At 38.4% G+C, this 25420-nt stretch overlaps 2 protein-coding genes across 5 annotated transcripts in view; both read left to right on the top strand.

Moving 5' to 3' along the window:
• Positions 1-18855, top strand: part of LOC107678501 (nebulin-like) — a 51630-nt gene extending 32775 nt beyond the window's left edge. The window contains exons 84-130 of one of the 4 annotated variants that reach the window (XM_016476311.1): positions 102-212; positions 322-519; positions 598-702; positions 796-900; positions 1018-1122; positions 1209-1316; positions 1412-1525; positions 1613-1810; positions 1921-2025; positions 2113-2217; positions 2312-2419; positions 2506-2613; positions 2697-2804; positions 2895-2999; positions 3096-3200; positions 3321-3419; positions 3520-3624; positions 3722-3826; positions 4690-4794; positions 4892-4996; positions 5098-5202; positions 5293-5397; positions 5513-5617; positions 5720-5824; positions 6689-6793; positions 7849-7950; positions 8096-8203; positions 8294-8398; positions 8496-8600; positions 8690-8794; positions 8888-8992; positions 9085-9195; positions 9293-9403; positions 9484-9585; positions 10168-10272; positions 10719-10808; positions 12323-12436; positions 12545-12649; positions 14030-14134; positions 14681-14785; positions 15213-15323; positions 16399-16509; positions 16920-17033; positions 17160-17264; positions 17667-17771; positions 18076-18103; positions 18740-18855. In XM_016476311.1, coding sequence (XP_016331797.1) covers positions 102-212; positions 322-519; positions 598-702; positions 796-900; positions 1018-1122; positions 1209-1316; positions 1412-1525; positions 1613-1810; positions 1921-2025; positions 2113-2217; positions 2312-2419; positions 2506-2613; positions 2697-2804; positions 2895-2999; positions 3096-3200; positions 3321-3419; positions 3520-3624; positions 3722-3826; positions 4690-4794; positions 4892-4996; positions 5098-5202; positions 5293-5397; positions 5513-5617; positions 5720-5824; positions 6689-6793; positions 7849-7950; positions 8096-8203; positions 8294-8398; positions 8496-8600; positions 8690-8794; positions 8888-8992; positions 9085-9195; positions 9293-9403; positions 9484-9585; positions 10168-10272; positions 10719-10808; positions 12323-12436; positions 12545-12649; positions 14030-14134; positions 14681-14785; positions 15213-15323; positions 16399-16509; positions 16920-17033; positions 17160-17264; positions 17667-17771; positions 18076-18103; positions 18740-18783 — 5028 coding nt within the window. In that variant the 3' untranslated portion in view covers positions 18784-18855. Of the gene's footprint in view, positions 1-101; positions 213-321; positions 520-597; positions 703-795; positions 901-1017; positions 1123-1208; positions 1317-1411; positions 1526-1612; positions 1811-1920; positions 2026-2112; positions 2218-2311; positions 2420-2505; positions 2614-2696; positions 2805-2894; positions 3000-3095; positions 3201-3320; positions 3420-3519; positions 3625-3721; positions 3827-4689; positions 4795-4891; positions 4997-5097; positions 5203-5292; positions 5398-5512; positions 5618-5719; positions 5825-6181; positions 6284-6688; positions 6794-7848; positions 7951-8095; positions 8204-8293; positions 8399-8495; positions 8601-8689; positions 8795-8887; positions 8993-9084; positions 9196-9292; positions 9404-9483; positions 9586-10167; positions 10273-10718; positions 10809-12322; positions 12437-12544; positions 12650-14029; positions 14135-14680; positions 14786-15212; positions 15324-16398; positions 16510-16919; positions 17034-17159; positions 17265-17666; positions 17772-18075; positions 18181-18739 lie in introns of all 4 variants that reach the window. The other 3 variants (XM_016474159.1, XM_016474842.1, XM_016475583.1) reach the window with 3 other exon arrangements.
• LOC107681779 (nebulin-like) overlaps positions 18835-25420 on the top strand; it is a 13868-nt gene continuing 7282 nt past the window's right edge. The window contains exons 1-7 of the mRNA XM_016478451.1: positions 18835-18932; positions 20422-20514; positions 20959-21051; positions 21416-21523; positions 21703-21889; positions 22058-22150; positions 23966-24109. Of these exons, the coding sequence (XP_016333937.1) occupies positions 18888-18932; positions 20422-20514; positions 20959-21051; positions 21416-21523; positions 21703-21889; positions 22058-22150; positions 23966-24109 (763 nt within the window). The 5' untranslated portion in view covers positions 18835-18887. The remainder of the gene's footprint in view (positions 18933-20421; positions 20515-20958; positions 21052-21415; positions 21524-21702; positions 21890-22057; positions 22151-23965; positions 24110-25420) is intronic.

The raw sequence follows: 25420 nt of genomic DNA, 5'->3' as shown, positions 1-25420 counted from the left end.
TAATGATACCCCTGTTGATTTTTTTGTTGTTGCTTCAAACACTGTTAAAAACTGTTTTTTAAGTGGTGTAAACAATTGTTTCTTGTATTAAAATACTGCAGTATAAGTACCTTGATGCTCATGAGAAGGCCAAAGGCCACTACTTGGCTTCAACACTAGTTGACTTCCCTGAGGTGGTTCGCTCTGGCCAAATGGAGAAAATTAAGAATCTGGTGAGTTGTTTTTATTATTACTATAGTTCTAAGGTTGCTGTTCTTTATTCACTTGTATAGTCTATATTTTAATTCCTCATTAACCAGACTTTTTTGATCTGTCCTACAGAGAGACTACCACAAAGCCTACAATGAAACCAAAACTAAGCTCCACATTCCTGCTGATATGATCAGCCACGTGGTTGCCAAGAAATGCCAGGAAATCCTGACTGATGTGCTATACCGTACATACCTGCACCAGTGGACATGCCACCCTGATCAGAACGATGCCATCCGTGCACGCAAGGCCAATGAGATCTTGAGTGATGTAGGTTATGGTTACAGTGATATTTACACTGGGTCAGGTTTGTTGAATGGCTACATTTGACTAATTTCTCCCTGGCAGGTGTTCTACAAAGATGACCTGAACTGGATGAAGGGTGTTGGCTGTTACGTCTGGGATACTCCTGAGATTGTGCGTGCCAAGAAGTCATATGAGCTTCAGAGTGATGTGAGTAACATTTTTGCGACTCATCTAGCCATTGACAATGAAGAGACATTATGTTTCCACCTGTTTGAAGGTTTAATGTTTGTTTCCACACAGATTAAATATAAGGCAGAAGGCAAGAAGGAATGGAACAACTACTCCATTGTGACAGATACACCTGTATATGTGACTGCTGTTCTGGGCCACACTTGGGCCAGCGAGGTTAGAACTCCCATAATCTGCCATGAATTGCTCAGTGAAATACTTGAGTATTATTAAGAGCACAGTACTTTTTAGTTCACTTGGTAATATGCTGCATATTTTGTGTTTTATCCACAGTTGAACTACAGAGAGGCATATCATAAGGAGAAACACATTTACACCACTGTTCTGGACACCTGTGACTACGCAAGATGCTTTAACCTGAAGGAGATCTACAGCACCGTAAGCCTGCGTGAAAACCTCTAAAATGCTGTGTTACTGGTTTTATTTGTTGTCCCAGTTTCTGAAATATCTTTGTGTACATTTAGAAAGCCTATTCTGCAGCTTGGGACAAGATCAAGGCCAAGAGCTACAGCATCCCTCACGATTCCCATGCCTTAGTCCATGCCAAACAACAGAAGGTTGTCCTGAGCAATGTGAGTCTCTTCACCAGTCTCTTCTCCAATTCTTGCCTCCATAGAAAGAGAACAATCTAATTACTGTGACATTACACCTTCTTTGGTTTCTGTAGGTTAAATACAAGGAAGATTATGAGAAGTTCAAGACCCTGTACAGCCTGCCTAAGTGTCTTGAGGATGACCCCGCTACTGCAAGATGTATCAAAGCTGGAAAACTGGTTCTGGATGTGAGTAAAGCGTCAGCTGAGGTCCAGTTTTGTAACTTACTAGATGTCAACATAATTGAAACTTCTTTGTAACACTTTTTCCATTAGCGCTTGTACAAAGACAAATATGAGAAGACCAAGGCAAAGGTCCACGTACCTCCCGACATGCTTGACATCGTGTCTGCACGCAATACTCAGAAGACTGTCAGTGGGGTTGACTACCGTAAATATCTGCACCAGTGGATCTGCCTGCCTGACATGCAGGTGTACGTGCACGCCCGCAAGGTCAACGAGCAACTGAGCGATGTGAGTTATACCTGTACCTCCAAACATGCTTCAAATTTTTGTGTACTGTCATGTCTTACTGGTTTGAGGTCTCTTGGTAGCTGTAGCCTTCACATTGCATCTCATTTCAGATCTTCTACAAAGATGACCTCAACTGGTTGAAGGGTATTGGCTGCTATGCTTGGGACACTCCTGAGATTCTTCGTTGTAAGCAATCTATGAAGCTGCAGAGCGAAGTAAGTCTCATTTCATTTTCTTTCACTTTACTCCTTCTCAATCCTCTCTCATGTTGACTTCTTCTCCTATATGCTGTTCTCTTTCAGAATCTTTACAGAGCTAAGGCAATCGAGCACTTCAAGGACTACACTGTGGTCATGGATACCCCCGTCTATGAAACGTGCAAGCAGAGCGCTAAGAACTTGAGCGAGGTATCTCAAAAACATGAATCAACTTACATTTAAGGGCTTTTACTGCAATTTGATTGAAGCAGAACCTTCTAACTAATGTATTTTCTGTCAACAGCTTAACTACCATCATGACTACGTCACAAACGTCATGGGTAAAAACACCGCTTCTGCTGTGACTGTCGATACTGAAAGGGCCCGTCAAGCCAACTACATCCAGAGCGACGTATGATGCCTCTTACCAATACATAAGAACGTGTACTGATCTCTCCGTTGATGTATGCTTCACATCACTTCCATTCTTTCTTTCAGAACTTCTACAAAGAGGCCAATAAGATGTTTATGCCCACTGGTTACTCTCTGCCCTACGACACTCCCCTAAACAAACAGGCCAAGGCCAACAGCATCATCACCAGCAATGTATGAGAACACCTCAGTTTTTAAAATAAAAAAAGAGATTAAATGTTATGAATGCATCTCATCTGATGTTCCAATGTCTGTAGATGAAGTACAAGGAAGCCTATGAGCTGATGAAAGCCAGGAGCTACAAACTAGGTCCTGAAGGTGTCAACTTTGTCTCCATAAGGAAGGCTAACAAGGTCACCAACCAAGTAAGTCCAAGATAAATATAACGTGTTTCACTTTGGGAATGTAAACTTTATCACAAACAGGGATATTAACTAGGTTTCTTTTTGTCATAGCGACTGTATCGTGAGAAATATGAGAAGGAAAAGGACAAGATCCACTCTGAGTATGACACACCTGAGATCCGGCAGGTTAAGGCCACTCAACAAGCAATCAGTGATGTAAGTATGTCTTTATTATGAAACATGAGTTCTGTCTCACATGCTACACCCACAGAATTATTTGATGCCCTAATAATGGTTCATTTCCCTCTACAGCTGTGCTATAAGGAGAAGTACTACAACAGCAGAGGAACTCTTCTGCCCATGCCCATCACCCCAGAGCTGATGCATTGCTTCCATGTCAACGAGATGAACAGCGATGTAGGTGTCACCCATACTACATGCACCCAAATTTACTGTGGCATACTGCAAGAGATGCATGCATAGCATTTCCCGCCTTGACATTTGCAGGTATGTTAACTGTGTTTATATCTTCTGCAGCTGAAATATAAAGAGGATTTGCATTGGCTGAGAGGCATTGGCTGCTTTATGGCAGACTCTCCTGAGATGGTCCGAATCCGCGAGATCACCAAGTTCAGAGTAATTATTCATTCACTTATCATGCAGGTCATATTTCACTTACAATGGTTCATTCTGATTATTTTTGGTACTAATCAGGATTTTTTTATTTATTTTCTAGAAATCATATGAGGTTGATGCCAAGAAGAACTTTTCCAACTTCAGTGTAGTCCTGGACACACCAGAGTACAAGCGTGTGACTGAACTCAAGACCCACATGAGTAATGTGAGTGGTTTTATATCGGCCTCAGGCCTGACATCTCACTCCTGTTTTAAAGCCTATTCACATTCTTAAATGTCTCTTTATCTGTTTCCGTCCACAGATTGTGTACCGAGCTGAGGGCAATAAGGAAAAGACAAAATGCACCACCACTGTGGATGGCCTGGAAATTAAGAGAGCCAAGTGGGCACAGAGTCTGACCAACCATGTAAGTCACTTTCAGCCCTAACCGCAATTAAATGTAAATAATGACTTGTTATAATGTGTCGAATTAAGAACCCTGTCATACTCAGGGTTCAGAATTAAATGGGTGGTAAATTTGACAAATGACAGTCTGACCCTCGCTGACATAACTGACAAAAGCGATTTCCAATCAAAGATATACAAAACACAGACTTAGGATATCAAACATATTTGATATTTTGAGCTTATTTTAGAATGCATAGCATTGTATTATTTTTATTTGTCAAGCATCTCCTAGCAGCAAGCACATGTTTCTGTGTAAGTTTGTTGTGTTCAAAACGACTTGAAAATCTGGTAGTGTGATCCTTATTCATTTAGTGAATGATGCCCATTTTTTCTCTGTAACCATTTACAAAGTTGAAAAGTGTATGATGCCTAATGTGTATTTCAGCCTTTATGTGTCTTTTATCAACTTTCACCTTTAGAAAAATTACCATTAGAATTTGACTAGTTCTAGTTCATATGCTGACACACACTGTATGTGGAATATTCTTTGCATTAGGCATTCATATGATGAAAACAAAACAACGTTTCCTCATTTTTGTGACAGTTTCTGTTAGAGAATGAGACTGGCTAATATGATGCTGCGAGTAACACAGTAACCTCTGCTGTTAGTCACTTAATATAAAAGGAAAAAAGAGCTACTGTAAATGATCCTATTGTCATGGGCACAAAAATATTTGTTTTATATCTATTTTTTCAACAAAAATAATGCAAAACAGCATTCCATTACTTGTAAGAAGTATTTAAATTTCTTACCTGGTAGATTTTCTCAATCCACTGGAGAAAAGTAGATATTCACCATAAAAATATTGTGACTCTTCACAGTTCCAGTACATTGATCTGGCATCCAAGGAGAGGGCCTTCTTCACCCCAGAATCACACACTCCCATCTTGGATCATGCCCGTTCCATGAAAGTGGTGTACAGTGAGGTAATTTGAGCTTTTCACCAGACTTAGATCTTTTTAGCACTAAATAACATGTCTGTATGCAGACAAGCCTGTAATTCTTCTATTGTATCATCTTTAGAAAAAGTACAAGGAACAGTATGAGAAGATGAAGCACAAGTATACTGCCATCCATGACACACCAATTCTGGTTCGTTCCAAGAAAGCCTACCTCAATGCCAGCGATGTAAGTCAACCAGATGCCTTATTGCTTGCTTTATTGGCCTGTCGATATCAGTAATAGAGCCCTTCTAAAAAATCAACAAAAATCAATTTTATCAACTTTAGTTGCGCTACAAGGAGACCTTTGAGCTGTCTAAGGGGCACTACCACGCTGACAAGGACGCCCTGGATATTCTCTGTGCCAAAAGGGTCAGAGATGACATCAGTGAGGTCAGTAAACTTAAAGACTTTTGGTTTGCTTTAAACATGAATGTGATTTATTGAGAAGTCCTGTCACTCACTCACTCACTCCTTTTACAGGTCAAATACAGGGAGAAGTACATCAGCACTTTGGGCACCTGGAAGTCTATCCCTGACCGCCCTGAGTTCTTCCACAGCAAGATTGTGAGGGACTGCATCAGTGACGTGAGTATAAATAACTAAACGTCCTTCTTGTTTCTGCAATTTGACAGCTCACGGCATCATTGAAAGAAACTCATGTTGCTGTTTAACTACTCTCACATGTTCTTATCCTCTTTAGATCAAATACAAAGAGGATCTGGACTGGATCAAGGGCATCGGATGCTACGTGTGGGACACACCTGAGATGGTGCATGCTGAACACAACAAGGCCCTCTACAGCGAAGTAAAGAAAAAACACAATTTTACTCATTTATACTCATTTACTCAGTACTATGGTATATGACAAAGCCTCCACTTACTCTCTTCTATTGGTTTTTATTAACAGAGACTCTACAAAGCATCTTATGAGAAGAACAGAGCCAACTTCAAATACACATGTGACACACCATTCTTTGAGGCTGCCAAGAACGCTTCACTTTTGATCAATGATGTAAGTCAATGAAAGCATGACTACATTTCATAATACAATGATATATTAATGGCTTAATACAATGAGAATAATGGAGAAGCAAGAAAAATACAAAGTGTATGCTTACATAACCTTTTTCTCTTCCACTGTCTCTGTAATGGGTATAGCTTTAAAGGTAAACTATTACAACATGTATATTACCATCTCAAATTGATGTCTGTTAAGTTTATATGTCATTTTTTTCCCTTTAAGTCATATCTTTACTAAGATTTCACTTTGAGTTTACCTGTTATGACATATTTTCTCCTCTGAATGAGTGCTTATCTTTACTGCTTTCGAGGCAGTTGTCTTTAACTCCTGTTTTGAAATCCTGAGCAGAGGTCCTACCGTGCCAGCTATGAGAAGTCTAAGGATAAGTACACCGTAGTTGTAGATGATCCTAGAAACATGTTGGCTAAGGAGGCCAGCAAGATGAGTCAGGTAAAGCCACCAGCTCCAGCCGCTCCCTACGGGTCCATCGCCTGCCACAGGGGCCTGAGCATGAGGTCGTCTCCGATCCACTGGATGGCTCTGTCGCATGGCTTCAATGTCTCTCGATCGTGTCTCTTTCTCTCCCATGATTTAGGTGTCTGCTTGTGTTCCAAAACCCAAACAGGACTTTTTTGAGTGTACACAGCTTGGACCAAATCTGTGTGCTCCAGATATTGCTTCATCTGAACAGTTTGGTTGTTGGGTCATGAGTTAAGGTTACTCTTTTGAAATCCCTTATCTGGAGTACACAGTTTGGAACTGAGCAACTCTATCTGGACTTCAGGAGCCACTTTTTCCGGCTCTGTCTTCACTTGTGGCATGATTTGTGCATCTATGTGTTTTCTCAATGGACAGGGAAAATATAAATTCAAGGCCAAGGAGTTACTCAAGAGTGGCTGCAATGAGCTGCTCCGTCCTGACATTCTTGTTGCAATGTACAACTCTGGCATGTGGAGTAAGGTAACCATCTGCCCATTGGTAGTCCTCCATTCCCCATACAAATCTCATCTTTTCATCAATGCACCCCTAACTTCACCTTTAATGGTCATATGCAGCCTTTAACTATCACTAGTTTGGATTTTCTACCATACCCTGCTTTTAAAACACATCCACTGATCACTTTCCATAACTCCATTGATTTTGCTAGGAAAAACAGGTAAAGCAATGTTTCAGTATACAGGCTGTATGTAGGAGAGACTGACACTATGACACAGTATTACTAAGCTGGCATTCATGCATGTCAGCTATATAAGAGAGGTAGATTTTAACTGAAAGTTAAGCTATGTTAGTCTAAGGATGTTTTCATAAATGTCAGGTCAGGGCAAATCGTCACAGTTTGTGGGGGCAAGATGCCACACGTTTTACCCTAAACTGTATTCAGTGGAGTAAGAAGTGTGATAATTAGCCTGGTCTGCCCTACTTTAAGATGTCTTGGTGGTGTTTTCCTCTAGTTTCTTTGAATCAGGTTATTATTTTACAATGAAAAAAGAAACGATGCATCGGTTAAATTAAGTAATTAAAATATTTAATAAAATAAATAGGTTGGCCTAAAATACATTTAGTCAAAATGCCAATGTTTATTGTGATTTTTTTATATAAACAGAAGCATCAATAAAAGAAAAAATACATTCAGAGATGATATGCCATGTTCAAAAGTTTGCAGAAGAATGAGCATAGAGATGAAGACATTATACGGTAGCATTAACTTGTCAGTGTCTTTGTGTATACTGTTGCCTGAGGCTGCTTTTCACTTCCATCTTTTGTCTCACTGCATATTGCATGTTCTCTGTTGCATGTAAGTTTGTGTGCATCTATCCATAAACCATTTTTTGCATGCTTTCCACTGGATGAATTTTGTGGAAGGCAAGTTTCAGCTTAAATGAAGTCTGTCATGATAAACCCTTCCCGTTTAATGCATGATATTGCCAGTCATTATACAACTTTCCGTAACTTTTAATAACTTAATTAAGATTGACTAAGACTGACTATCATTTCTTGTCCATCACTTCCTGTAGTGGAAGTACAGAGAGCAGTATGAACGTGCCAAGTCGAAGTACACTGCAGTGCTGGATACCCCTGATTACCAAGTTGCCAAGCGCAGCAAGCAGATCAGCGATGTGAGTATCATCACAATCTGCCTTCCATAACGTGGAAAGCATTTGTACATGCATATAGATGTTCCTAATTTTCACACATATAGATGCCACTTGAGAATTACTCCAGTCATTGTATGTGAATGCATTCATCTGTTCTCTTCTCTAGATCATTTATAAGATGGAACACAACAAGACCAAAGCGACAAGTTACACTCTTGGACATGACACTCCCATGAGCCAGCACATGAAGAAGGTCAAGGAGATCACCAGCAATGTAGGTTAACCTTTCATTACGTTTGCAGAAAGGAACCAATTTCTTTTTATGTCAGTATATACTTAATTTCAACCTTCTGTTTTTTTACAGCTGAAATACAAGGAAGTGTATGAAAGAAACAAGGCTCACATCAACATGGCACCTGACGCTCACGACATTCGTGCCGCCAAGGAAGCCTACAAGAACATCAGCAATGTGAGTCTGCATTGATCTGCAGTGAGCATCTGTGAAACTGAGTTGCAAGTCAGCGTCTCATTATGCATATCATTTTTTGTGCTTTTCCTCCTTGTAGCTTGACTACAAGAAGAAGTATGAGGCCACCAAGAACAAATGGATCTGGACTGTGGACAGACCTGATTTCGTCCATGCTGCGAAGAACAGCTTCCAGCAGAGTGATGTTCGTGCCATTCGATTTTCTACCACGGTTTCAGTTATAGAGAAAAAAATCATTACAGATTAATGAATTGATTTGTTTGTAATTCACAGGTTGAGTACAAGTACGATAAGGAAATGTTGAAGGGCTGTGTAATGTCTGTTACTGATGATAAATACACCATTCTGGCTAAGCAGAACTCTGAGCTTGCCAGCGATGTGAGTGCCATTTTCCATATACGTTTTCCAATTTTGAGAATCAACATACAAAATGTGACTAGTTAAACTAATAAAAATGTCACGGTTCTTCAGGTGAAATACAAGGAGAAGTATGAAAAGACCAAAGGCCAGTACATTGCTGTCCATGACACTCCTCAAATCCTTCATGCTAAATCAGTGGCTAAACTTGTGTCTGAGGTAAGGCACAATGTAATGTTGTAATGTGTGTAGATTAATTAAAGCACCGTAAAATATTTTTGAGAATTCATGTTTTACAACTTTTTCTGCAGACCAGATACAAGGAGGCCAGCAAAAAGGATCTCCAGTCAGGCGGCTTCACCACTCTTGCTGAAACCCAGGAGACTGCCCACAGCAAAGAGGTTGCCAAAATCACAAGTGCTGTAAGTCTAAATACTCCGTTTTCACCCCTTTATTACAGTAAATCTCATTTGTAGCGACTGAGATCGCCAATCATAATCTCACATGATTTTTTCACAGAAATTGTACAAGCAGAAGTTTGAGAAGGAGAAAGGCAAGTCTAATTACAACCAAATGATTGCTCCTCCTGATGTGCAACATGCCATGGAAGTGGCCAAGAACCAAAGCAATGTAAGGAACTAACAAATATCTGCCTCAAATAATAGTCTCAGACAGAGATCATTGTAAATCCCACATCTCTTTTTGTATAGATCGCCTATAAGCAGGAGGCTAAAGCCAAGCTGACGTACACTCCGGTTGCTGACCGCCCAGACATCAGGAAAGCCACTCAAGCTGCTAAGCTCGTCAGTGAGGTGAGGGACACTTTAAAGGGACAGTTCAAATTCTGTTCAATTACCCAGCCTGCCTTATGTCATTCCAAACACATAAAACTTTCATTCACATATATAAAACACCCATATATGGTCAACGGCAGCTCAGCTGTGCTTGCTTGACACCCAAGAACAAACCTTATTGGTTCTTGCACACAAAGCGACAAGATTTATGTTTATATGTGATTAAAAACATACATTAAATATGTTATTATTATATAAAACGATTGTATCTTTTCTAAAGACTTGAAATAAGAAGCATATGGATTCTTTTTATGATCTCTTTATTATATGTACTTTTTAAAATGTTTTTAAAGTTTTTAAAGGGGAATGGACTTTCAATGGAAGGTCAGAAATCTCTCAGGTTTCCCTAAAATATCTGTGTTTCAAAGAAGAACAAAAATCTTATGGGTTTTGAACCACATGGAAGTAAATAATGATATAATTTTTTATTGTTGGGTGAACTGTTCCTTTTAGTATGCAATCCTCTGTAGTAAAGTCTTGACAAAACACATGCATTGTTGTAATAGTAGGTAGTAATGGTTGCAAAAACTGTTCTTGTAGATCGGATACCGTGATAAGGCTCGCCAGGAGGCCAGCCGTGGTGGAACGCTGCTCGGCCGTCCTGATATCACCCTGGCCACTGAGGTGTCCCAACTGACCAGTCAGGTAATACCATTCGCACCTCCACACTTGACACGATGCAATCCATAGACTAATTGTATTTATCCACAAGGAACACAGGGCTTTCGTTTGAAGCTGCTGGATATGTATTTTGACAATGATTTCTTTACACCTTCACCATCATGGGAGCTGCATGTCATCATTATGCGGTAGTACTCAAAAATAACTGTAGCAGATTCAAATGCCTCAGCAGTGCTTCTCATGCCCATCAGCATTAATACTGTCATTGTCTATGTGAGCCCTGAGTGTCTCTTGTAATCTGTACCATCCTCATCTGCTCACTGTTTTCTCTCTGCGCTGTATTTATTCATGTCTATACACCTGATTCTTTCCTTTCTCTGTAATCCTTCCATCTGTTCATTCATAAATTCATTTTCACTGTTCTGTCCCATCTCATTGATGTTACCCTGCCATTTCACTGCACTTTTTAGGTGGAGGAAAAGCCATCCCTCCATGGTGCTGCCTCATTTGACACTCCTCAGATGCGTCACATTAAGAAAATGAGTGCCGTGACTAGTGATGTAAGAAGGGTCCCTTTTGGCGTAAAAGGGGACATTTGCACTTCTCTGTCTGTCTGATGTCTATGTTCTCTTTCCCTCTGACTCACCCAGTTGTTGAACTCCAGTGGTACTCAATTTGATAAGATTTGATGAAGATTTTTGGGTCCTGTAGACAAGTTTTTTGTTGGTTTTCAGTGTTTTTGCCCACTCAGTTTTACATTTCCACCCATTTCATTTTTTTTTTTTGCATCTTTTTGTTGCTCATTTTGTCTCTTTTTTTTGTTTCTCATGCAAGCCTTGTTGCCAAGCATAGGCTTATAGGCCAGCACTCACAGTTTTGTCATAGATTTTTTTTTTTTAATCAGTAGCATTTTGCCCACATTTCTTTGTCACTTTATTTGTCTGGCATGCAAATTGTTTTATCTCTTGTCTCTCAAATTGTCAGAACTGGTGTCCAATTTTCTGTTGCATTCCTTTGACATGCTGTTGTATTGAGGAGTGTGCAGATTCAATATAAGCAACTCTATTATTCATTTGTTATATTATGTACAGAATTAAATAAATGCTAAATCATTCCTGTCATTGCTATGTTTAAGAGACCAGAAACGCACTTACCACAATTGAAGATTGATTTTATTTTGTATAGTATTGAAAGTGATGATTTGGTCTACACACTCCACAAGTTACACTCTTTGCTTGATGTCACAAATTTGATTCCTCCACAGATCTGGAGTTTTTCAGAATCTATGGGACAAGATTCAACCTTTTTACCACCTTTCCTTCAGTTAAAGCTGAATTGTGTCATTTTTCTTTAAGTAGGCCATTTTTAAGGGATGGTTTACCCAAAAATTTTAATTCCTTCATCATTTACCCACCTCTCATTTTCATAAAACTTCCATCCATAAGACTTTTGTTTATCTAAAACAAAAAAATGTTGTGTTAGTTTGGGGCAGGATTTTCTCTGTTCAGAAACAAAGTATTCTGAAACCTTTCTGCACCCACCCACTCCCATGAAGGACCACAACAACAAAGTACACAGTCTTGTAACTTTGTCCATTTTTTCAAATTCAAATTCATGTTGTGCAGTAACTCTTTTTTTAAAATCCCTATGGGAAAATAAAATGTGAAAAATACTTCCCAGAACCAAGGCTGCTGATGAAAATGGACGGGCACTATTGCACTCTATTGGTTCAGAGATGCTAGTGACAGAAATCACACACTTCAGCTTTAATACCACAAATAGTATATGTTGATGTGATGCTTTTGAATGCTCTCAACTTTATGTTGGTCTTCCCATTTGGGGCTAGTACAGTGTGAACATGATCTGAATCATACTGTATTAGACCCAACTGAAACCCTATTGTAACGAGACTCTTTTCAGTGTCACTTTCTTTCCACTGATGACTGCATGGAACGATTCATTTGATATTCATGTCTCTGTGCTTTCGCAAGCATTTTGGCTCCGAGATAATAATTTGGATGGAGATAATACAACACTACCAGCAACTAACAATGTCACTGTCCTCTCTCAAAAGCTGAAGTACAAGGAGAAGTTTGACAAGGAGATGAAAGGAAAGAGACCACAGTATGATTTGAAGAACAGCAAGATTTATCAGACTCTGAAGGACGCCAATGATCTTGCAAGCGAGGTGCTTCAATCTTTTAAAAAAAATTGAATGAACACTATTTTACCAGTCACATATCACGTTGAGAGTGTTTCATATCATGGTGCATTTTTGCATATATCTATCATGCAGGTGAAGTACAAAGGGGATCTAAAGAAGATTCACAAACCTGTTACGGACATGGCGGAGTCTCTGTCCATGCAGCACAGCCTGAGCACTAGCAAGCTGGCCAGTGATGTAAGAGCTCTACAGCCGGCTTAATTTCCCTCTCATCAAAACTGCTTTATCTCACACACTGTAACAGTGAAATATCACATCTTCATGTAATATCACAAGATCCATCTTTCATCCTTATAGAAAGCTCCCATTTGAAAGTATTTACTCATTCCAGGCTATCATTTGGTAGTGACCCTTATCATCCGATTTTAAACATACTAGTACTAGCATTAGAGTTTAACTATCTCCATTTTTGCTCGCACTTTTTTTTTTTTTTTTTTTTAACACGCCTAGTGCCTATAAGCGCTCTAACATCTCATTTTTCCCATTTTTCCTTTAACAACATTCCCTGCTAAATCTTAATGAACTTTTCCCTGGATGGCTTTTTCTTTCTATCTACATTTTTTATTTCTATTATAATGTGTGCATATAAACTAGAAAAGGAAAGCTTACCAAAGCAGACCGTGAACGTTGGCTTGACACAGTTTTATCTGAATATTTAAAAACCATTTGAAAAGGTTATTGTTATGGATAACCTTCAAATGAGGTTATTTAGGCCATATGTAGTTTAAAACCTTGGGCTGTTTGAAGTTGTAAGTTACAAGTCTTAGACTGAATACTCCAGTTTACTTTCAGTTTGAAAAAAAATATGTAAAGGGTTTGATTGAAAATAAGTTTTAAGGATATGTAGATTGAATACTTGGACAGTTCAAATTGAGATTTGAAGTTTGGATGTTACATATGCTTTATATACTTCTATAGCTAATGTGTTCTGCTTGAGCATTATGGGTGCTTGGTAGGCAGTTACTAGACAGTTGTTAGGCCATTCTGGTTGGTTGTTAGAGCATTGTCAGGTGGTTACAAAGCCTAATGAGTCAAAACAGGGTGAAGGACTGTGTCAAGTTTGGTGGAAACAGCTTAAAAACTCTAGAAGGAATTACTTCATGCATTATCTAAGACAGTCTAAGAGATTTTTTGGGAATTGTATGCCCTGCTATAGGTAAAACATACTGTACATCTGATGAATTAGAAAAGATGTAACGCACTAAATAAGAACTGTCTGTTGGTCTGTGCTGGTGTATGTAGTTTGAATGCTCTAGGAGAAGCAGGTTAGGTTAGCCATTTTGATATTAGAATATTTAATATAATATAGAAATATATGATATTATTTAACTAGATTATTTGAAGTTTACAACATCTTGCTCATTACATTATCAGTGTCATTGTCTATATACGGCCTCCTTCATGTTTTATGAACATGACAGCCGTTCTTCTTTTCTTTTCTTTTTGTCCCCACTTTTTCATTTTTTGGTCATTTTTGACCTTTTTAACATGGGAGAGATGAAGCACTGGATTTCCATTTTGTTTTATTGAGCTGCTTTATTGGCCGTTCCTCTTTAGTACCAGTACAAGAAGAAGTTTGAGGAGAGTAGGGGTCACTACCATATGATACCCGACACACCTGAGCAGCTTCACCACAAAGAGGCCTCAGAGCTGCAGAGTCAAGTAAGTCACATACAGTTCTAGAGCTTTCCGCAGCTGACATCACCTGCTTCTCTGTGTGTGAAACGAAGACTGATTCTACACATACTGGACATGTTTATTTCATTTCATCAGGCTTGTCAGTCTCATGCAACTATAATAGATTTATGTATCACTTACATTTCATTTGTTTGGGTTAGTTTGTCTTGTAAACTGCTTTACAAGGACTTATTTGTACATTATGTAAGAACAAAGCTGTAAAAACACACCACTTCATCATTAAAACCCCAGACATTTTATATTGTAAAAACACCATAAACATCCATTGTATTTTAATGAATTTTCCACACTGTAAATCCTATAGTAAACTCTATTCTCAGTCTCAGTGCTTAGAAAAATAATATGGCAGATTAATTGACGTCCAATAAAAAAAAAACACAGCACAGACTGTACAAAAAGATTCAGTATGCAAACAAAACTTTGGTGTTTGCTTAACAAGCATTATTTGCTTAACCAATAAGTTTTTTTCTATTTGTATGTTCCTCACCTTTGTGCTTTTGTTGAATACAGGTGAAATATAAGGAGAAATATGAGAGAGAAAGAGGCAAAGCCATGCTGGATTTCGAGACTCCTACTTACGTAACTGCAAAGGAGGCTCAACATCTGCAGAGTCAGGTAAATACTGCTGCCCAAGCTTATTGTATTCAGTGCAAAACAAATAACAGCATATATTGCTCAAGTATTCTTTGTAACCCAGTGTGAATGAATGAGAAATGCTAAGTGGAATTCAAATACTGTGCTTTTGTGTGGATACAAATATTGTAATGCTGGTAAGTAATTGGAACACCACAATTTCCAACCAGGACCCATGGATTTATGGTAGGCATTTAGGTGTGTCATGTGTTCATAGTTTTATAGCGGTTTTGAAGGTTTCACTGTAGATACAGCACACTGATGGGAGAAAGCAGTTTAAGTGAATGTCAAGATACTCGAAACATGAACTGTAAAAATGTCACTGACTGAGGAACCAGTGTGACCATGGACTCGTATTCCAGAAGCTTCATGTATCTCTCTCTCACTCTTCTATCTTTGCGGTGGATAGAAAGAGTATAAGAAGGACTTTGAGATGACAATGAAAGGAAAGAACCTCTCTGGGTTGGAGGTCACCCCTGCCATGATGCATGTCAGACACGCCACAAAAATTGTTAGCGAGGTAACATGAAGCCCTTATATATTCTTCCTTCCATCCTGGTAATAATACTAAGACCACATAAACATTATAATCCTTACATGAGTGTCTTTGAAGTTTCCATTACACCCGAGTAGGTTATGGTTAGTATGCATGAACCATCCTTCTGCTGTAATACACTCTCAGTAATTCCCTTCCCCTTCCAACATCTATGTGTGTGTGTGTGTGTGTGTGTGTGTGTGCGTGTTTTCTTTTAATGTTTGTTTTCACAAGGTTCCCACAGTAATGGAAAACCTGGAGATATTAGGAAATTTAATTCCGGGCCAGGATTTCCAGGTTTTCAGAAATTGTGATTCCAGGCAAGGAAATGAACAAAGTTCAAAAAAGTCACGGACATGTCAAGTCATGGACATGAAAAGTACTCGTAATGCATAATTGTGCAATCTCTTTCAAATTATTTTTAATGATTTCTCATGACATTTTTGACTAGAAATGTCATTAAAAGTCATTGATCAAAAGGTGTGGGAACCCTGTTATTAAGGTTTGTCACATTTTTTATGATCGTATATCTTGATTTTTTTTAAAACCTACATTAAATCTGTTTTATTTTGTTTTATTTTAAAATAACCTCTTTAGATCTTGATTACCCTGAACATGTACATGAAATAACATTTTATTTTATTTTATTTATTTATTTATTTATTTATTTTTATTTTAACCGCTTTAGATCTGGGTTTGTCTTTAAAATCATATGAATGCTACTACGAAAAGAATGTAAATGTTAAAGAGTCTCAGACGATGTTTTTTGCCAATATTCTTGCCTGTGAGATTTCTGATGAACATTGTTTATGTCTATATCAGGTTGCTTTTCAAACTCAGCAATGCCTTTGCTCTATGTAGATTATACTCAGTTACTTTAATGGTGTCTGGACAACATGCACCTTGATTATATTCTGGATGTGAAGCTTTATCTCAAACCCAGAGCAAATGCTTGGTGACATTGAAAGAAATGTCAGTGAGCGCAGTAATGCACAAGTACTGTGTCTATGTCTGTGTGTGCTATGTGTCTGCAGTCTTTCTGTTCTTCTCCGCCTTGTAGAAAGAGTACAGGAGGGATCTAGAGGAAGGGGTGAAGGGTAAAGGGCTTACAGTGCTGGAGGAAACTCCTGAGTTACTGAGAGCAAAGAATGCTACTCAGATCCTGTGTGAGGTAGGATGGCTAAAGCTCAGCTGTATTATCTTACCTGCAGTCCTCTGCCACAACGCCACTTCCTCCTCAACACACTAATCAGGCAGAAAGTAGTCCATTTGCCTCTTGCTAATGAGAAAACTAATCAAGCTAATGGAGTCTACCTTTGGTTCGCCATCTAACCAGGTTTGGTAAAGCACAAAGAACTCCCACTAAATGTCAATTTGTCTTCCAGTTCTAAATGACCTCCCTTATGTTTTGTTTACACCTCTGATGTTAATATCCTCTTATTCTTTGCAGTTTTTATGCTGCTTTTTATTGTGTTTGTAGCCCACAGGAATGATTCTTGGTGTGAATGTAAATATCACTGATAAACACAAACATATGCACATGGTCACATGAGTATGATAATGTCTGCCCAATTCCTGCAGAGAGAGTACAAGAAAGCATTGGAGCAAGAGATCAAAGGAAAAGGCATGTTGGCTTTGGCTACTGACACTCCAGACTTCTTGAGGGCAAGGAATGCCACAGAAATCCTCAGTCAGGTACACAAATGATCTTCAACCCATCATTTAAATGTTTCCCTGAGTTGTGAGGTGATTCCTTTAACTATCAGCATCAACATTTCAACATTAATTGATACATGGATTTGTTTTGAATTTGTTTTCCAGGCCAAGTACAAGCAGAATGCTGAGCATGACAGAGCCACATACACCACAGTCATTGACACCCCTGACATCCTCCACGCTCAGCAGATCAGGAACATTGTGAGCCAGGTACGAGGTTTGCTTCTTTAAGAAGCTTCTTTTTTTAGTGTTAATTGCATGTGTGTTGGTAGAAAATTACAAATTCAGACAAATCAGGGATTCACACAGTAGACACCTTTTGGTAACAGTTCATATATTTTCAGCTTGACGTCTTGAGGTTGACAATGAACAGTTTCTGTAGGTTATCACCACTATTTTCACTGACTATTTGCTGAAAATGAAAAAAAGAGACTTTTTTAAAAGTTTTAGGCTGTTTTTTACCTTATGAATGGAAAGTGATAAGTCTTAAAGCTATTATCCAGTGCCTCTGTTTTATAACAGATATTGATTATTTAAGTGTAATCTCATGAACAACTCAATTTTGCCAATTCTGTCAACGCAGTATTGTCAATTTTGTATTTTATCCTATAGAAAAAGTACAAGGAGGAGGCTGAAAAGACCATGTCACACTATGTGCCTGTGTTGGACACTCCTGAGATGCAAAGAGTGCGTGAGAACCAGAAGAACTTCAGCACTGTAAGTGTTTCTTCAAGGGTTTGCGCCGGTCCATATTATGTTCCTGTTTTATTCATCTTAGCTTAAATGTGATATTTGTATCCTTTGTTGTCTTTGGTCCCTGTGTTTCCGGTTTGTCTATGAGAAATATAACTGAGAGGCAGATATGAAAAGAGTAGCCATACATTTCTTATGCTGGCTTAGTTACAGTAGTTGTCTATATCGCAATTCTCTCTAGATGATTTTGAACATTTTTGGTTGCACTGTTTTCTCTTGCTGCATTTTTGTGTAATTTTTGACTGCCTTTGTGCTCTTTTCTTTTTAGCTTCAGTACCAGCTTGACCTTAAAAACAGTAAGGGCAAAGTTTCAGCACTAAAGGACACCCCTGAAATGCTTTGTGTTAAAGAAAATACAAAGAATTTCAGCTCGGTACCTACTGCCTAATGAGTATATTTTTTTCCTACATTCTAACCATTTGGTCTATTTTTTTTTTTTGTGGACTTTTTCTGTTTCCATTTCTTGCTTTACACCACCTTTTTCTTTTTTTTATGTACTGCAACCACAAGTTAACATTTCTTGTTAACTCTTTTTATATCATGTAAATATAATATCCTAAACAGACCTAAGTCTAATATAGTCATTAAGACCTTAGTCTAATATAGTCATTAACTTGTAGTCATAAACTAGCAAAGCCACTAACGGTAATCGTCAAATTTGATGCTGTTGACCTTTCTTCATCCTAAACAATATCTCTAACCATTTTACAACCTTACTATTTACATATTTTACATCTTGGTTTGTATTTGTCTTCAATGATGTGTGTTTGAAATGTTTTTGTTTCTTTGTCGTTTTCTCAAATGTTTAGTCTGTTTTTATGTTGCAAGGGCACATTCTGAAGTGTCTCCAGACAAAACAAATGAAAACTACTTATCCCAAAGGATAACAAAAACAAATGTTAATGCCTCCTTATGCTTGTACAATCCCAAAGATCCAGTACAAGGAGGAGCTTGGGCAAGGAACAGCCATATCTGAAACCCCTGAGATGGAGAGGGTTAAAGCAATCAGTAGGCTATTAGCACGGTACACTGCGGTGTGACCCCATCATTCACCCTGCTTCCTGTTGGAGTGTCTCCAAAATGCCTCCTGATTTTAATCAAAATTCTGTCAGCATCCTAAGAAATGTAATATCAAACAAACATTCATTTTAATATATGCCATCTAATATCAAGCTATAATTTGAATGTTTTACTGAGTTGAAATAAATAGGCACTTCCTCTCATCATTTTAAATAACATAAAATAACATGGCCCATACATTTATCCATCTTCATTTGACACTGGTCTCAAGACTTGACTAGTGTTGCATTGTTTAAAACTCTCAACTTATCTTTTCTTCTGCATATGTGCCGATACTCTGTCTTACTCTGACTTATTTTATCTTGTCAGCAGTTCCATTTTCCTAATGGACTGAAATGTGTATTAGATTAAATACAGGAATTCACTAAGTCAAGGCATATCTGTAGCCGACCTTCCTGAGGTGAAGCGTGTATGGGAAACTCAGAAGAATATCAGCTCGGTAGTATTTTTCCTCTTTGAAGAAGACTCCTTGTTTAGACAAATTTATTCTCTCATTCTTTAATATTCTTTAAAGTCTCATTTCACCCTTCTTCAGTTTTTTAAGGATAAACATCCCTAAATAACCCAAACGTCCCCCTCCACTGTTTTATTTTATGTTCATACACTACTGTTTAAAAGTTTCTGGCTTCTAAGAGAAGTCTATTATATTCACCAAGACTGCATTTGTTTGCATTTGTGAAAAATACAGTAAAACCAGTAATATTATGAAATATTATTACAATTGAAATGAACTGTTTTTCTTGCTAGAGATCAATGTTTTTTTTTTTTTTTTTCCTTCACTTTTGTTTTCATGGTTTGTTTTATTTCAACAAAGTTTTGTATTTTTTTACACATTAATATTTGAAGATTATTTAAATGTGTACCTTTCTTGCCCCATTGCCTCTACATGCTTAAAGATCCAATACAAGGAAAATTTGGGAGTAGGAAGAGCTTTTTCAGAAATTCATGTTTTTTTCATCTGTTTATACTAGTCCCTCTAGTGACCCTAGGAATAAATCACTGCATCAAATCCATCATTTATAACAATATGTATAACTCGTCTAGCTCATGTGACAAAATCCTGTCATACATTGTCCTGTTAAAAACCTCAGAAATACTTGGTATTTATTTAGATGTAGGCTAATAACTAGCAACTGATTCTTTCATGTAATAATTGGGTACCAAACCATAAATTTATTTATTTTACAAAACCTGCAGTTTATCAACAACAATATTGATTCCTTAAACACAGTTGCTTTGCTCCAAAACCTAACAAGCTGCCTATGCTGGAAGCATTTTAAAGCATCATAAGCACGCTCCTGACCTGAAAGCTTTGGCACCTTTATGTAATTTTATGCTATTTGTGTTGAGCTGCCTATGTAAAGATGTACAAATACTCCACTTTGGGGCACTTATGATACAATTTTAGAAGGCTAAGGGTTTGCAACAGAGCTAATATTGTTGTGTATGTCATCTTTGTGGTTGTTCGTTCTCTAGCTGTTTTGGTTCATGTTTGTGTTGTTTATTTGATATGTCGAAATTAATCCTTGGGTAGATAAAATACAAGGATTCGCTGAGTCAAGGCACAGCCATACCAGACCTCCCTGAGATGAAGCGGGTCAAAGAGAATCAGAAGCACATCAGCTCGGTAGTGGAAGCTCCACTAGGGTTTACTTGAGAGTGGCTCTGATCCCATTAACGCTCCCAGTATACTTAATTTCCAGTTTATACAGTCCCATCATTGATGCAAAACAATTGAAGTGTATGAAATGTAATGCTTAAACCCCATTTTCATCTAATGTAATTGACCACATCATATTCCACCCTAGTTAGGTCCCCTTTCTGCTGTGAGCTCAAATGTATGGGATTATTCAACTCCAGACATTGTTGCTTAATCCAACACCAGATAAACTCTTGTATCCCACATTTGTCGTACTCCCTTCCCAACCAGGTTCCTCTTTTTAAATCTGGGATATAAACTCATTGTGTGTTGTGTGTGATGTTTGATGTGACTGCTCTCCAAAACTCTTGCGTCTGTCATGGTGTTTAGTGTCTGACTGGCCTCTGGGGGGCGCTGTTTTTTCTACTCTAGGTTTTGTATAAAGACCTGTCAGCGAAGGGAACGCCTGTGGTGTTCACTCCAGAGATGGAGCGGGCCAAACGGAACCAATTGCAGATTAGCTCGGTACTCACAGCCACGGGACATGAAGTGTGTGTTTGTGTGTCATGTGTAAATGTAACCGCTCTAATACCTTCATTTCATGTAGGAGGCTAATAATATTAACTGTACTCTTCCATATTCTGAATTTAATGCTGTAACCGATCATCATCACTACAAACCTTCATCTCGGGACCCGTCTACTTTTAATCCAGCCCCCTGAAGACCCTTCTAATTCATCTGTCTGAAATCACAATAACACCCAGGGTATTCATGTCATTTGTCTGTCTAATGTCCTGATTTCCTGGTGTGTCTTCCACAGGGTCTTGATACTCATATTCCAGAATTATTTGGTTTCTAATATGTATGTGCTGTGTTGTCTCGTGTCCAGGTTCTGTACTCCGACAGCTTCCGTAAGCAGGTGCAGGGCAAGGCCGCCTTTGTGCTGGACACCCCTGAGATGAGACGTGTTAAAGAAACCCAGCGTATCATCTCTGGAGTAAGATGACTTTTAAATCCATACCTTTATCAACATGTTGCAATGAACTGATTTTTCTATAGTATCTGAAGGGCAACCTGTTGCATTAAAAAATGTCAGACAATCTCAATGTCGATGTTTGCTGTAACAGTTTCTTTGTGTCTCCTGCCTCATGTATTGCTGTCTGTGGGTCTTCTCAGGTCAGATACCACCAGGACTTTGAGAAGAGTAAGGGCAGCTTCACCCCCACCATCTCTGACCCCGTCACTGAGCGCGTGAAGAGGAACACCCAGGACTTCAGTGACATCAGCTACCGCGGCATCCAGAGACGTGTGGTGGAGATGGAGAGGAGACGTGCAGAGGAGCACGATCAGGAGACCATCACTGGTCAGCTGACACATGCTGTGTTCTGTGCACACTAAACACACTTGAGTTTAGAAACAGAATTCTCTTCCCATAAATATAGAAAAACATGCCTCTTACAATATGTAAAGAATTATATACACAGGAACCAAATGAGACATTCACTAAAACTAGGTTTCCTTTTTCTCAAAGACCTGCGTGTGTGGCGCACAAACCCTGGCTCTGTCTTTGACTATGACCCTGCCGAGGACAACATCCAGTCCAGAAGTCTTCACATGATGTCAGGTAGGACACTCCTCTGCTGTCACTGGACTTAAGGGGGTCATAGGATGCTACATGCACTTTTACAAGTTGTTTGAACTGAAATGTGTGTTGGCATTTTGTGTACACAACCACCCTATAATGATAAAAATCCACCCAGTGGTTTATTTTTAATCTCGTTAAAAGTTTTCCCCTTTCTCAAATGAGCCGATCTCAGATGCCTGTCTGTGTGACGTCACACAGACAGGCCCCTCCCACGATAGTTTGATTGACAGTAGCGTTTCAGCACAGACTGGACTGGTGTCTTACCTCAGACACTGACTCATACTGAGTGAGCTGTCATCAGTCTATGGGCTTACATTTCTGCCACAATTCTGCGCGCGAAAGATCATATTTTGAGCGCACAAAAGTGCATTTTGCACATGCGCGATCTGAGTTTGTTGAGAAAATGTTCGTTTCGCAAAGAAAAATTTAAATGCAAAATTGATTTCCGTGCGCTCAAAATACTTTTTTCTTTGCGAAACGAACATTTTCTCCATAAACTCAGATCGCGCGTGTGCAAAATGCACTTTTGTGCGCTCAAAATACGATCTTTAGCGCGCAGAATTGTGGCAGAAATGTAAGCCCATATCAGTCCGCCATTGTTTCACCGCTGGAGCAGATGTAGACAAGAATGACTCCTAAGCAATTGACGTGTTCTGTTGTTGGATGTAATAATGAACATAGCAGTAATCATTTACTCCCGACATCTGAGCCGCTGAACTCGCAGTCGATTACATTTGTTTCTGAAGGGAATGCTCCCCCGATCTGCATGTTTTTTACACTACCATTGAGAAATTTTGACCAAACTATGTTACAGACTTTTCATTAAGACCCTAAAGAATCATACCAACTTGTGGAAAATGGGCATCCTATGACCCCTTTAAGGCCCCGATACACTTCAAGCGAAATCGAAGAACGAACTGATGTCATTTCGAACAAAATCCAGCCAGAACGAAGTTCGTTTTGTGTTTGTTTTGGGAGTTTCAAACTGCTTGCCAAAGCGAACTTTCCGGAAAAGTTTGTACCGACTGCAAAACACCTTCGTACTACCATTGGTCCATGACGATTACATCATAGGAGGTGTGCACTGAGGCTCCGCCTTCTTTCCCACGTAACTTTTCTCTGGGTGCACTTCGTCCTCGGAGGTGAGATGTCTGTGGGTAAAAAAACAGTGGAGAGCCGCTTTATAGTAGCAAATAAAGTTAGGCTTCTGAGACACTGATACTGTTTTTTATATTTAATATTGCTGATTAATATATTGAATAAAGTGCAATTTAAATACACGTGACATGACATCATGGGAGAGCTAATTTGCAGAGCTTGTGCAAACATACCCATGTTGCTGTAATCAAATGCTTTTTATAAAAAAATGCTTGCTGTTTTCTACATTTTTGTTGTGTTTATTTTGTTGAGGAAAGCGCGTAGCACATATTTACATATTCATTTAAATGCTGCTTTCATCAGAGTGGGTGGCGTCGGGATGTTCGCTAACAGTATACCGCTGAACACGTATTTCAAACTTCGTTTTACCCCTAAATGAAGAATGAAATGGAATTTCGTTTTGAGAATATCGGGGCCTTTAGGCCTTATTTGAACAGCTCTCGGGAATACTTGATTGTGATTGGGCAGTTGTGACGTCCTTCACTCACCTTCACCTGTTTAATGACCACCAAACTGTATAATGACCTGTTGTTTGTACACCCTATACTGTGGATGTATATTTATCTGCCACCTTCCTTGATTGACAACAGTCTGTCAAAGAGGAGGTAATGCTGACATGTTTGTCCCATTGTTCAGTCCAAGCCCAGCGTCGCAGTAAGGAGCACTCCCGCTCCACCAGTGCAATGAGTGGTGTGGGCGATGAGAAGTCAGAGGTGTCTGAGAACGTAGACCACCACGCATCCCTCTACAGCAATGGCTTTGGTGTCTCCACTCTACAAGGTACGTTTAAAGTGCTTGAACTGTCTTGACCCTGGGTTTAGCATGATAGTCGGCAATTCAAATTTTTGTAAATGATTCATCCATGTGTTTCATTTTTAAAACTTTTTTTGGACATTTTTAATCAAAATGTCATGACTGGATCTTTTAGTGAGACGCTAGACGTCTCTCTCTGGTGACGTATGCCAGACTTCTCCAAACATTAGGTCCACTTACACTCCATCCCTTTCTCGCAATCGACTGCAAGCTTGCATTCATTATTGAGTGAAATGCCCACATCCCAAAATTCAATTAACAACCGATTGGTAGAACCAAGTCTACATCCCATTCTTTTTCTTTTTCAATAATTCATTTTATTCAGCTGTATGTCACAATATGGAAGAGAAATAATCTTTCACTACTTAAATTTCATCAGTTACATTACATTTCTTCAGTCACATTAAAGATGGACAAAAATAAGTTAACAAATATGTTAATGGAATAATTCCGCTTGTGTGTGTGTGTGTGTGTTTCTATTTTAATATCCTTTAAAATATAATTTATTTCTGTGATGCAAAGCTGAATTTCCATCAGCCATTACTGCAGTATAAAGTGTCACATGATCCTTCAGAAATCAATGAATTGTTATCCCATAGAATTGTCACAGTGACAAAAGGGAACACATAATCCTCATATTTGGAGGAAATAAACAAAATTTTAGTACAGTTATGCAATTTTTTTGTATTTTAGTATGTTTTAGTAGTTTTTTAGTATTATTAGTAATCATTAGTATTATTAGTAATTAGTATTATTAAAATTCTGTAATGTGATGTGGTCGCTACCAAAGCATTATAGTCACTACTGAAAATGTGCGGTCACTACCGAAACGTGGGATGTTTTATCAAAAATAAAGTATACTGAATTATCAACTAAGATGTTATGATAGTTTTTGATTCAATGTATATTCAAACTAATAAATCCTTAACTTTGAGATCAGTATGATCAACTTTTTGCCTTTTTTTTTTAATTCAATCATTTAAATTTAATTCAAAATACAACAAATCTCATAATTTACACTTGAAATATTGTTTAAAATTGAGTTGACATTGATTTACCTCTGAGAAAATATGTAATAAAATAGCAAAAATATAAATTTACAATCTAGATGTAAGCAAAATCTTAATAGGTCAATATAACCCTTCTAATTAAATTATTATTACTGTGTCGGTAGTGACAAATTTGGAGAGAGGACAAATATTCCAAAACTTTCTAAAAATACAATATGAGAATTAACTGCACAATTACTAGAAATGTGTACCTTGGATATTATACAAT

This window comes from Sinocyclocheilus anshuiensis, unplaced genomic scaffold (genome assembly GCF_001515605.1).
Source record: "Sinocyclocheilus anshuiensis isolate Anshui unplaced genomic scaffold, SAMN03320099.WGS_v1.1 scaffold277, whole genome shotgun sequence".
In the NCBI taxonomy this organism is placed as follows: Eukaryota; Metazoa; Chordata; class Actinopteri; order Cypriniformes; family Cyprinidae; genus Sinocyclocheilus; species Sinocyclocheilus anshuiensis.
The sequence above is the reverse complement of the archived record's forward strand: the minus strand, read 5'-3'. Positions and strand labels throughout refer to the sequence as shown.